At 38.4% G+C, this 14,005-nt stretch overlaps 1 protein-coding gene across 18 annotated transcripts in view; it reads left to right on the forward strand.

Annotated features, from left to right (window-relative positions):
- The window catches only part of HUWE1 (HECT, UBA and WWE domain containing E3 ubiquitin protein ligase 1), a 165,086-nt gene that overhangs the window by 19,629 nt on the left and 131,452 nt on the right, over positions 1-14,005 (forward strand). For all 18 annotated transcript variants that reach the window (XM_081808807.1, XM_081808803.1, XM_081808815.1 and 15 more), the window contains one exon: positions 12,033-12,101. In XM_081808807.1, coding sequence (XP_081664933.1) covers positions 12,057-12,101 — 45 coding nt within the window. In that variant the 5' untranslated portion in view covers positions 12,033-12,056. The remainder of the gene's footprint in view (positions 1-12,032; positions 12,102-14,005) is intronic.

The raw sequence follows: 14,005 nt of genomic DNA on the forward strand, positions 1-14,005 counted from the left end.
AGAGGAGGTTTAATCTTGAGAGATGCTGCATATTTCTTTTTAAACCCAGGGATATGAGACAATTGGAGCTGAATAATGCACAAGGGTTGGGATTCTGTTTCTTTGGTTTCCTGTACTGTCTTTAGTGTATCTGACAGTAGCCTGTCATGTGGCTTTAGGGGAAATACCATATGCCTGTGTTTCATAAGTGAAAGTGAAAACATCGTAGTCACTAAGTACTAAGTCTTGGAGATCTTTCTGTGGGGTGATGGTTCCTACTGTTGCAGGTCATGGATCACTTTAAGAAGCCAGTGAAAGCTATCACCTGTCTCAGAAAAATTCCAACATATGCAGAAATTTTCCATACAACTTAAAAATTTTTATGGACATCCCTCAGTATAGGACAAGAAATCTATAAAGATTTCTTCACATTTTTTAAAAGAATGTCCAAATTGCTGTATATGTATTTTTCTAGACTAAAGCACTATGCCCAAAAAATGAAACTGGGCTAATTGTTTCACTTTTGCTAAAACTGTACTCTGTTTTATGCAACTCGAATCTCTAAAAGTCCAAATTTTTTTTAAAAAGAGGATTATGGTTGGTGTTATATAAGGATTTATTTTATGTATTCTGTTGATCTCTTGTAATTGCGTTTCCAGCTTTGCTTAGGCCACTAGGAAGTTGTAATTTGATTGTGTGCTATAATTTGATTGTGTTTTGTATACTGACTTTGCATTGTTTTTATACTATCATTGCTTCTAGTTTTCCTTTTTCCTCTGATTTATGTTTCTGAATACTTGGCTATCTCATAGCACCCTTTGCAATGCCCTGCATATAGTGTGTTCATACCTATATGTTGAACAGAAAAATGCAAATTGGGTGAATTTTATAAATTGGTTTTCTCAGTTGAAAATTTCACCAAGAGTCTGTGACTTGGATTTTTAAGCTTCCCTAAACGGTTTACTGGATAGTCATTCATTCATTCATTAATCTACTAAGTGACAGTTCCTATGCTGATGACAGGAATGCAAAGATAAATAGACACAGTCCCACTCATGCAGAATTCACCCTAGTGTTGAAATTGACGTGTAAATAGGTGAGTTGATTGAGAGTATATGCGGGACACAGTGGGGGGCACAAAGGAGGGAATGATCGATTTTTCTCTGACGGAGAGGGTATCTGAAAAGGCCTCATTGAGGTGACATTTAAGCTGAGCTCTAGGGGATATGCAGAGATCAGCCATTTTAGCAGAAGGCGCAATCTGAGTCAAGGTAGTCAAAGTCTTGAATGTTAGGGGAGCTGTAAAAAGCCTCACGTGGTTAAAGTACGTGGGGAGCCAAGGGGAATATTATGTAATGCTGTGGCCCTGGTATGAGAGGTGAGCAGGTACCAGGTCCTAGAGGTCTTGGATGCTGGGTTAGGTAAGGAGTTTGCACTTGATGATGTAGGTAGATTTTGAGTTTGAGGGAGATTGTTCTGGTAGTAATGCGAAGGATGGAATGGAGGGATCTGGCAGGATAAACTCTTAATTTAAAATATTTTAATTTCTGAGATTTTCAAACATACACAAAAGTTAGAGAATAGTATAATGACCCCAGTGTACCTGTTACCCAGCTTCAACAGTTATCAGCACATGGCTATTCTTGCTTTATACCCCATTCTATCCCCCGTTCTTTTTTTTTTAAGGTTTTATTTATTTATTTATTATTTATTTATTTGACAGAGAGAGAGTGCACAAGCAGGGGAGGCGGCAGGGAGAGGGAGAAGCAGGCCCCCTGCCGAGCAAGGGGGCTCGATCCCAGGACCCTGGGATCATGACCTGAGCCGAAGGCAGCCACTTAACCGACTGAGCCACCCAGGCACTCCTATCCCCCATTCTTTTAAAGAAAATTCCTCAGTGAGTCACAAATAGGCAAAGGATAATTAATAATACCTAACAAAGTGGCTCTCAAGTCTGGCTGTGCAGCTATATCACCTATATAGTTTGAAAAAAAAAGTTCCCACCTCATATTTACTAAGTCAGATATTTGTATGGCCAGACATTTTTTGTTTTTGAAATAAGTGTCAGGTGACTGCACAGCCAGGGTTGAGAACTCTGGATTTAATTTTTAAGTAAATTATTTTGAAGATAATTTTTAAGTAGGTTGATTTTTCTGGCAAATACGTTTTTCCTGAACTCATTAAATGTCGACTGTGGCCCTTCTGGGTGAAGTTCGCCTATTAGAAAGTGGTAGGCTTTTCTATGGTTAAGTTCTTGACATTAGTTTGAATAATTAGAGTATTAGTTTAAAGACTGATGTCTTCATTTTCTGTTAGAGGTGGGCAAGACTGAAAAAGCATTTGCATCTTCGAAATTGGATGTGATGACATAGGGAATAACCATTGTTACAGTTGATCTTTTGCACCAAATCCAGCCACAAGTAAGGAAGGGGACAGGAGACAGATCAGTGTTTGAGGGTAGATGAGGATTATTCCAGAGCACCAGTTAAAAATGTGTAGACAAGGAATCTCTTCCTCTCCTCCTTAATTTGCATAATTTTCACATAGACATTGCTGTTTGTTTTTGTTTGTTGTTCGGAATGCTAAGAAGGAGCTACTTGGCATGTTGCCCTTTCCTTTCTACTGGCAAAACTGATCTGCAGCTTTGGTGAGCCCTATTTTGTTGTCTGATTCTTCTGATGCCAGTTTATCTCTCTTAAATAATTGGAAGTAATGACCTAAGGGGTAACTCCTGGATCTGCAGCTTCCCAGGGCTGTAGGTAGAGCATATATAGGGGATGCATTCTCAGACATCATTCTTACCTCCAGAGTCAGTGTTGGAGGTTTCAGATTCCTCCTCCTTGGTATCCCTGCAAGAGATTTTCTTTGAATATACGACAGAGCAAGGAGAGCAAGGATATACACTTACCTGAGGTATAGTGTTTACAGATTTTGAAGGAGGCTCTATCAAGGTAATTCTGTAGATAATTTCCAGATTTGTCTTGGGTGAATAAAGGCTGTTTTTTGGTTGCTTTATTATTACATTTTACTGTCAGTCCAATAAAATCTAGGTCACCAATCCTCAGGGTCATGTTTTAACTATGGCTCAAGGATAAGGATATTAGTGTCTGTAGGAGGAGGGTGGCAGGGTGGACTGTGTGTGCATATAGACATTTTGTGTACTGTAGAATCATGGAGCAAATTTGGTTTCGTCCAGGTTTACCACTTACTGGGTATGTGGCTACTCTTGGACTTAGTAAACTGGAAACAGTCTTCATCTTCAAGTTGTTAAAGGATTAGAGATAATGCATAATTAGGTGGTAAGTAAATATTAGCTGTTATAATGACAAATGGGTTCTCTGAATATTTGTTGGGTTGATATTAATGTAAATAATCAGAAGCAAGGCTGGATGGAAATGTGTTCCCTTTAAGAAATCCGTTGATGTGATTTCTGTGCCTCTGTAATCAAATAGTGTATGTAGCAGGCTGGGTTTTAAGATTGTTTGCTGCTTCCTGAGATAATGGATGGTCTGGGCAGTTCTCACCTGAATTTTCTTTCAGAGACTTCATAGAGGCAAAGGCTTTTGCTTTGTGGCAGGTTGGAGTTTAGTGTTCTCTAAAAGCCTTTTTATTTAAAAGCGGCCTAATTGCTTTTCCGTGATTTCAGTGGGAATTTTAGGCTGACTTGGATTCATCCACACTCCAAGATGTGTTTGCAGCATTTCTTAACCTACCAATAATAAATCAGTAAATACTGAGTGTGTGCTGTGTGCTAAATTTCAGGATTAAACAGCAGAAGGTATAGAAAAGAAGCTCCAAGAGCAGGCAGCAGCCACTCCAAGGCATTTGTTTAGATGATATCGTTCTTAATTTGATGCGTACTGTTTGGATTAGGGGCCACTCTTTTCTACCTTAAGAAAAATTGTACAAAAGGAAAATTCTCATAAATGGATGTATGATTATAAAAAGTTTGGAAGAACCTGAAAAGCATGAAGCATAAATAAAAACTGTGTTATCCTGCCACCTAGAGGCAACCACTGATAATGTATATTTTTTCCCTTCCCAGGTTTGTGGGGGTTTGTGTGTATGCTTGTTTTAAACTTCCTCACCCTGTGGCAAACATTTTCTCATTAGTAGTCATGGAAGTGATAGGTACAGGGTACAATAAGCACATAAAGAGGGACACTCAGTCAAGTTTTAAGAGATTAGGGAGAGGGTAGTCATAATTCTGGTTAGTATTTGTGCTTTCAAAACCCACATGAGTGTTCATTATGTTAAGGTGAAATAGAGGTTAAAGGGTCCCCTACCCTCAGCTTTCTTAGGAATTTTCTTTCTGTTATCTCCTCTTCCCCTCTACCTTTCAGTGACCCCATAATTCTCTGCTTGCATTGACAGCCAACATCTTCAGAAGAGTTTTTTACATATGCCATCTGTATTGCCTCATTTTTTTTTAAGATTTTTTTAAAAGTTTATTTGACAGAGAGAGGGAACACAAGCAGGGGGAATGGGACAGGGAGAAGCAGGCTTCCCGCCGAGCAGGGAGCCCAACACGGGGCTCAATCCCAGGACCCTGGGACCATGACCTGAGCTGAAGGCAGATGCTTAACAACTGAGCCACACAGGCGCCCCTTGCCTCATTTTCCATTAATTCCCTGACTCACTCCAGTCTGGCTTCCCTTCCCATACCCCACTGAAACTATTGTTGGTCAGGTTATCTCTATTCCCAATTTCAGTGTACATTTTTCTGGACATACCTCATTTTAACATTGGACACAATTGATCAGTCTTGCCATCTTTTGTCTTTCATGATACCATGATGAAGTAGTTTTACTTCTACCTCACCAACCTCTCCTTTTCTGGGTTCTCCTCCTTTTCCTTACCTTTAAATGTAAGATCAAGTAGGAACTCAGTTCTGGGCCTCTCCTTTGTAAGTCATCATCTCCAGACCAATGGCTTCAAATACTGTCTATATTATGACAATCACAGATTTTTATTCTCAGTTCATACTTCTCTCATGAACTCCATTCTGCAAATATTTGCCTACTTATCATGTAGTAGATGCTGTGCTAGATGCCAAGAGCTTAATACTGTAGAAAATCAAACTAGTTATATTGATATTTGCTATGAGAGAAACAGGCAGGGTAGTGTAATAGAAAAATAAACTAGCTTTAGGTGAGTTGCCTTGGGAAGCCACTTTGGGTCTTAAAGTCGTTCCTCAAATGGAACTAGCTATAGGAAGAAATAGGAGTGTGGGGTAGAAGCATTCCAGTGGGAATATCACTTGTAAAGGTCTAGAGGACAGAAGGAACTTAGAGCATTCTAGAAACTAAAGGGAAAGACTAAAGTAGTTGTGCAGAGAGGAGATTGGAGAGAGTTCCAGCAGCCAAATCATGCCAGGACCCTGTGAGTCATGATTAGAGTTTGGATATAATTCTAGGAAAACTGTTGAAAGGTTTTAAGCAAGGAAGTAACATGAGCTGATTTATGTTTTAAGAAGATTACTTTTGCTGCTCTCTGGAGAAATGGATTGGATAAAAGTAAGTGTGGAAGTGGGGAGATCAGTTATCCCTGTTTCACAGTTGAGGAAACAGAAGTGTACAGAGGCTGGTTTGTCCATGCTCATACAGTGAGTAGGTGATCTAGCAGGGATCCTAACCTGGGTTTCCTGATTTTGAGCCTGTATTCTGATCTGGTGCTTCTCAAACTTAAAATATATTAATCACCTGAAGATCTCATTAAAATACAGATTGCTTCCTCAGGTCTGGTGGGCCTGAGATTCTGCATTTTTTTTTTTTTTAAAGATTTTATTTATTTATTTGAGAAAGAGAGAATGAGAGCACGAGAGGGAAGAGGGTCAGAGGGAGAAGCAGACTCCCTGCTGAGCAGGGAGCCTGATGTGGGACTCGATCCCGGGACTCTAGGATCATGACCTGAGCTGAAGGCAGTCGCTTAACCAACTGAGCCACCCAGGCGCCCGAGATTCTGCATTTTTAATAATTCCCAGGTGATGTCAGTGCTGCTGATCCTTCAACCATACTTTGAATTGTAAAGCTAACCTGCCACTACACTCAACTTCTATTGAGCCAGATTTGGGAACTACAGGTGTCCTCTGCCCTTAAGCTGATTCAGTATTGAAAGTCATTCTAAATTTGGTCAACTGGAGGTGATTACTAGAGTGAGTTACCCTTTCAAGAGCAACTTCCCCTCAATATATTTTAAGTGAACACACTTGTCTTGATGTAAACCCTACAAAACCAAGATTCGAACCTCAAAGGTAAATGAAGTTTGGGGGAAAGGAGGAAGGGAAAAAAGTGGCTAATTAAATAGAAGTATTTAAGTAATGTATAGCTGTGGATGGTGGTTCATAAAATTACTTAATTTCCTTAAAGCTGATCTTTTTAACCTAAGTTTAGGAAGAAATCTTCATTACATGTAGAGATTGCTTGGTGCTCAGAGTTCTGGTCTGACCCAACAAAGGCAGTAGGCCATTTCCAGGAATTTGTTTAGAACTAATTTCTTTTTGTTACAGGCTTTTTTATGTAATGGGATTTTCACCCGTTTAACTTCTAAACATTAGGTAGAACTCATTCCGTGGTTACTGTTCCCATCATTAGTGTGATTTGACAGTATCTCACCTTCTTACCTTCTGCCCCAGCTTTCTCTCTTGCAATAATTTTCTGAACATAGGATCCAACAGTGTAAAAGAGTCTGTCACAACTATGTATTTTCATCTACAGGGCTTTATTGTAATAAAACTAGTAAATAAAGTGAAAAGCATGTTGTTAAAGCATGGACGTGGCAGCCAGAGAGGCCTGGATTTAGATCTTGGTGCCGGCATTTACTAGCTAGGCATAAGGTACTTAATTTCTCTGAGCCTCAGTTTTCTATCTGTAAATGGGGACAAAACTTGGCTTGAGTGGTGAGGATTGTATGAAAGACTTACATGAAGCCCCTTGGGCAGCATGTCTCAAAGTTTGTTCTTTGGGATACTTAAAGTTGTGGGCTTTTAGTAAATAACCCTTGAAAAAAATGGTTTTGTGCCCTAATAAGTTTCCTTTACCCAAGATTTCTTGGAGCTGTTAGTAATGTCAGTCAGCCACTTGACTATCCTAAAGGAAGACACATTCCGTTTTTAACATTTCCCAAATTACTGGAACCTTGTCTTCCTTTATGGAGCAGAATGCTCTATAATGCTTTAGGAAACACCAACTCATTGTCTGGCTTGTAGTGAATGCTCAAAAAATACTTTCCTTCCCACTGTGAAACCAGCTTAGAAAGAGACTAACTAGGAACAAAAAAAACTTGAATTTTCTTAATTGATGTCTCATGGACAGTATTATTCTTTTTTAAACTATAGATGTTTCTTGCAACAAAATTACAGAAACCAGGTTAACGTTGCACTTGTTAGGGGAATGTGTGTGTTCGTTCATTTGTTTTGGCTTGGTTATTTAATTGGGTGCCTATCATCTGAATCTGTTTATGAAAAGTTTGGGGCCCAAACACTGGAAACAGAAAAAGCCAAATGTACTTGCTCTCCCCGGACCTTGACAGCTGGGGCCTGGGCTTAGGACCTCCCCTTGACCGATGAGATGCTCACACTTGGGATTTTTTTGTGTCTAGAGCCACTGATGCAAATAACCTGAGACCGTTCAGAAATCATTCTGCCACAGCAGTACCTTCCAGGCATCTAGAGTCTGGCGTTGGCAGTAGAGGCACCCCCAACTAAGCTGTGGGAGGTCCTTGGCTGAAGTTCAAGGCAGCGTAGCTTCCTTGGTTCCCCCTATTTTCTGAATGTGGATCTATAAGCCTTCCTGTTGATTCCCTAAGCTGTTATCCTTCCAGTAAGTCTTTTTTCTGCTTTAGTCAGAGTCTATTTTCTCAACCCAGACCCTTGACTGGTACAGAATCCCAAGTCAAAACAGCTGTGGTTAAAGTGCGACACATGTGTGAAGATTTGCCAGTGACCTCATCTACATTTTCTTAAGTCAGTAAAAGAGTTAGAGTTATTAATGCAAGGTAATCAGTGCTCTTGTTTTGGAGGATTGTTTGGTTTTTTATTGTTGAATTGTGAGGTTCTTTATATATTTTAGATACTATATATGGGTCGCAAATACTTTCTCCCTTTTATACTTTTACATTTAAGTCTGTGATCCTTTTTTTTTACTTTGCATTTTTTAAATAGAGATAATAACATGACATTCTAATAGTTTCAGGTGTACAGAATAGTGATTTGGTATTGTATATATTGTGAAATGATCACAGTAAGTCTAGTTAGAATTTTTTCTTAAGACGAAAACTTTTAAGATCTACTCTAAGCAATTATCAAGTATATAATACAATATTAACTATAGTCACCATGCTACATATTATATCCCCATAACCTGTTTGCTCTATAACTAAAAGTTTGTACCTTTTGACCACCTTCACCCATTTCACTCACCCCTGCCTCCGGCATCTACCAATCTGTTCTATCTGTGAGTTCAGTGTTTTGGGACTTTTTAATTTGTTTTTTGAGACTCTACATGTAAGTGAGACCATACAGTATTTGTCTTTCTCTGACTTATTTCACTTAGCATAATGCCCTCAAGGTCCAGCCATTTGTCACAATGGCAAGATTTCCTTCTTTTTTATGGCTGACTAATAACTCCTGTGTGTGTGTGTGTGTGTGTATCCACTCATCCATCAATGGACAGTTAGATTGCTTCCATGTCTTGGCTATTGTAAATAATGCAGTAAACATGGGGATACATAGATCTTTTCAAATTAGTGTTTTCCTTTTGCTAAATACCCAGAAATGGAATTGCTGGATCATATTTTTAATATTTTGAGGAACCTCCATAGTGTTTTCCCATATTGGCTGCCCCAATTTACATTCCCACCAACAGTGCAGAGGGGTTCACTTTTCTCCACATTCTCACCACATGATTCATTTTGAGTTAATTTTTATATAAAGAATGAGGCTTAGGTCAAACTTCATCTTTTGCCTATGGGTATCTACTTGCTCTGGCACCATTTGTTGATGAAACTATCCTTTGAATTGCTTTTTCAACTTTGTCAAAAATAATTGGGTAGGGGCGCCTAGGTGGCTCAGTTGGTTAAGCGCCCGACTCTTGATTTCAGCTCAGGTCACAGTCTCAGGGTCGTGAGATTGAGCCCTGTGTCGAGCCCCATGCTGGGCATGGAGCCTGCTTAAGTTTCCTTCTTTCTCCCCGCCCCTCCCCCCCCACGTGCTCTCTCTCTAAAAAAAAAAATCAGTTGAGCATATTTGTATGAGTCTATTTCTTGAGTCTATTCTGACTGATATATGCATCTATCCCACCTCCAATACTACATATATTATATATCTTAACTCTTGTAGGGAGATATATATGTATGTCATGAAATTGGATAGAGTGATTCCTCCTCTTTTTCAAAATTATTTTAGCGGTTGTAGTTCCTTTGTCTTTCCATATATATTTTAAAGACTTACTAATTTTAGAGAGAGTGCGCAGGTGAATCCACGGGGTGGGAGGGGCAGAGGGAGAGGGAGAGAGAATCTTAAGAAGACTCTGTGCTGAGTGCAGAGCCTGACACAGGCCTTGATCCCACAACCCTAAGATCACAACCTGAGCTGAAACCAAGAGTCAGATGCTCAATTGACTGTACCACCCAGGCACCCCATATACATTTTAGAATAATCTCAGTTTATTTACAAAAAAAATCTTACTGGGACTTGGGTAGGATCTGCATTAAACCTATATGTCAATTTGAGGGGAATTGACTTCTTTACTGTGTTGTTGAGTCCTATGAGCATAGTATATCTCTTCATATATTTAGCTCTTTGGTTTTTCTTAAATCAACATTTTGTAGTTTTCAACATACAAGTCCTGTACATGCTTTGTTAGATTTACACCTAAGTATTTTAGAGTTTTGTTTTGAGCAGTTGTGAGTGGTGGTATACTTTTAAAGTTTGGAGTTTATGTGTCCATTGCCAGTATATAGAAATAGATTGATTTGTGTGTTTATTTTGGATCCTGCAACTCTACTGAGATCATTTATTAGTTCTGGGAGTGGTTGTTTTGTACATTGGTGGATTTTCTACTAGATTAATCCTTTGTCATCTGCAAATAGGGAGTTTTGTTTTTCCTTTCTGATATATATACCTGTTATTTCATTTTCTTACCTTACTACAGTGGCTAGAACTTCCAACACTGTGTTGAATAAAGTGGTGAGAATGGACATCCTTACCTTGTTCCTAATTTTGGAAGGAAGGCATTCAGTGATTTGGGTTGTATGGTGTTGGAGCTGGCTGCTACTCAGTAGAGGTAGTCTCAAAGCCTCCCAGCAAATGACTGCAGCCACAATAGTGTGATAGCTGCTCGTTTTAGGGAATGAGTGTGAGAAGTTTTGTGAGAAAAAGCCAGAACTGAATACAAGTAGCTCACTTAAATTTCCACTACATGGATCAGATTGTTGCCAGAATCCTGTTGGTCTTGTTTTAGATATTTGGAAGTTGTAGGCAGCAGGCATTTTGTTCATTTTCTTTTATATTCTGAGGTAATTTTTTAAAAAGTAATCTGGAATTTCATATTCTAACATGTGAACCGTAGAGGGAAAACTGTGTGTGTGTCTGTCTGTCTGTCTGTCTCTACAAAAGCATTTTAGAATATACTCTGGATGTTTCACCAGTTCTTCCTGAAGTGTCCATTGGTTAAATAGATGCCGACCATGTAGGCAAATGCACTTTATTTCCACAGTACTGAGTATGTTGGACTAAATTGAAGCCAAAAGCTACCTGAATTTTATATTTGTGCTTGGTCAGCTTTATACTATGACAGCCTTCTTGGGGGAGAGACATTGACCTTCAGTTACTGCTGTATAGCAAATAACATTATTAGTAGGAGAATCCTTGGTGTGTAAAGAGCTTTCAGTTCACCTCTACTTCTGTCCAGGTGTCCTAGTTGCTAATGGGAGAAACCTTTATTTCTTTCTGTCCCTTGTCTGCCATGAAAGATCACATAGGTTTATACTGTGGGTTGCCCACTTTTGTGCCTTCTAAATTAAATGGCCTTAGTAAAAATGATTGTGTTCTGTGCTTAGGACATTTCTAGTGGGAGTCTTATACCTCATTTTCTAATTTAAAAATAAAAGTGTTGTGTTGCCTTTGTTTTTCTAACACAACTAATATTTTTATTGGTTAAAACAATAAAAGATACAGAGATGCGTATACATAATCCTTTTGGTTAGCAATGAGTTAACATTTTGATGCATACCCCTTCTAAGCAGTTTAGACATAGGTTTATACTGTTTGTTTTATAACCTTTTTATTTCACCATGAACATCTTTTTGTTATATAATTGTGTGCAGTGTTTATAACAGTTGTGTAATATTTCATTTTAAACCAATCCGTTTTGGACATTTGGTCCTTTCCAATTTGTCACTATTACATATGGTCATGCAGTATAGATTCTTGTGGTTAAATATTTGTGTACATCCTTATGATTTTCTTTGGATAAATTCCCAGAAGTAGAATTGCTAAATTTTCCAGAAAACTACAAGGATATGGTGAATTTTTCCATCCTGAGGTGTGTTAAAAACATTGTGATCTTTTATTTTCAGTTATGAGTTTGAGAGGTTTGTTTTTTTAAAAAGTGTTTTAATTTTGGCTTAAATTGATTACAGTCTTACTCAACATATGGATGTGGGCCAATTTTGTCTGGAGAGATTCCTTTTTCTTCCCTACCTCATAGCTGTGCCTCTAGTTGGCATCATAACTCCAGAGTTTTTTTTTTTAAGATTTTATTTATTTGCGAGAGAGACAATGAGAGATAGAGAGCATGAGAGGGAGGAGGGTCAGAGGGAGAAGCAGACTCCCTGCTGAGCAGGGAGCCCGATGCGGGACTCGATCCCGGGACTCCAGGATCATGACCTGAGCCGAAGGCAGTCGCTTAACCAACTGAGCCACCCAGGCGCCCCTCCAGAGTTTTTGCTTTAAGCATTTTGCATGTTCTTCATTCTGTCTTGTTTATGTCAAGCATATAGTACTTAAGATTGCAACTTTAAGTTCTCACTTTTTTTGGGAAATTTCTTTTCAGATCATAAAACAGAAAATCGAAAACATGAAAGTAGACAGGACTAAACTGAAAAAGACACCTACTGAGGCTGTAAGTATCCAGAAGTATGCTCTATTTTTTCATTTCAGAAAAAGTCCTGGCAATCAGTTCAACCATACTGATCTTCAAACTATGTCATCACTTATATACAAAGTGCAATAAAATAGCAAATTGTCTTGAAATAGTCAAATTTACTTTTGAACTTCCCTTGATTAAAAAATTGAATAAGCTAGTCACCGGTGGAAAGTGAGCACTAAACTGTTTGTAGCTTTGTGTACCTGAAGTAGGCTCCCTGGCTGCTGTCTTCTATGTGTTGGAAGGCAGTGTGGTATAATGGAAAGAGCAGATGTGGATTCAAATTCTGTCTGTACTTATGGGGTCTTTTTCAATTTTGTTTTCTCGAAAATTAAAGTGGTAACACCTTTCTTAACTGGGTTTCTTGTGAGGCCAGTGTTGTAGCTTTTTTTAAATTATAGATTCTTAATCATACAATTCACCTTAGCCTGTATTAACCTGTGTATTGGTTGACCATGTCAGTTGATCCTATGTCAGCAGTAGAAATCCCAGGTTTAGTCCAATATTCTGTCAGCTGGCTTAAAATGCATTTTGAGGTTAAGAAAGTATTGCATTGTTATGACCCTCCTATAGATCCCATTATGCTATAGTTCAAGGAGCACGAGCTTTGGAATTAGACATGAGTTTAAATCACTAGATTTTTGTGGCCTGGTTTTCACAGCTGTAAAACAGGGTTGATAATTTTTCTTTCCTTGATGTGAGGCAGATGCTTAGCAAAGTATCTGGCACATAATCAATTAGTTCATTTTCTAAATACAAGCCACTTGGTTTTTAAAAACTGTAGCTACCTGGCAAGTATCACCATGGATATCACTATTAACATTTTGCTATATTTCTTCTCATATTTAAAAGATTATTGCATGGACATTCTCCCGCCCTTTTTTGTTAAGCATTATACTAATGAATGTGAGAAATGCTGTCGTCCCATACCCTCATCAACATTACAGATTATCTTTTAGATTTTTGTTAATAAGTGGGGAAATATTTCATGGTTTTAATTTTCATGCTTTAATTACATATATTTTCAAATTTATTGGCCTTATATTGGTTGTCTGCTCATGCTGGTCATTTTGTATTTGACACTGGAATATTAGGTTTTTTATTGAGTGCCGTACATATCAAGTATGTTCACTTTCATATCTATGGATACTTTCCTTTTGATTTTGTTTTTGATGTGTTTTGGCATCTTGAATTTTTGACAGTTATATACCCAATTTATTTTGGAAACGAAAGAGCAAGAAGAAAAGTTGCCTTAAGAAACTACACAAATTAAAACAGTGGCATCGGGGCACCTGGTGGCTTAGTTGGTTAAGCATCTGCCTTTGGCTCTGGTCATGATTCCAGGGTCTTGGGATCAAGCCCCGCATCAGGCTCCCTGCTCAGTGGGGAGCCTGCTTCTTCCTCCCCTGCTCCCTCTGCTTATGCTCGCGCTCGCTCTCTCTGTCAAATAAATAAAATCTTTAAAAAAATAAAACTGTGGCATCGGTGTAAGAAGATAACCTAGGAAAGGATCCTAGTGTACCTGTGCGTAAGAACTTAACATATGATAATTATAGGAATTATTGGTTGGTAGGGAAGGACAATATTAATCAAGAAACTGTGTCAGGAAAATTGTTTTGACTTTTGAGGAGTGGGGACTATTATTGAAGAAATTCTAGATAAATTAAAAGTCAAATATTTTTAAAAGAAATAAATTCTTGGTGAAATATAAATGAATATTTACCTGGTGTTAGATGGGGATGGCCCTTCCAAGCATTAAAACAAAGGGGAAAAAAAAAATAACAGAAGCGTAAAGTAATATATCCAAAGTAAAAAGGCACATGACGAGCTGGGGGAAATATTTGTAACCTAATACACAGTTGACCCTTGAACAATATGCG

The sequence above is a fragment of the Leptonychotes weddellii genome, chromosome X (genome assembly GCF_054177405.1).
Source record: "Leptonychotes weddellii isolate Sample4059 chromosome X, ASM5417740v2, whole genome shotgun sequence".
Taxonomy (NCBI): domain Eukaryota; kingdom Metazoa; phylum Chordata; class Mammalia; order Carnivora; family Phocidae; genus Leptonychotes; species Leptonychotes weddellii.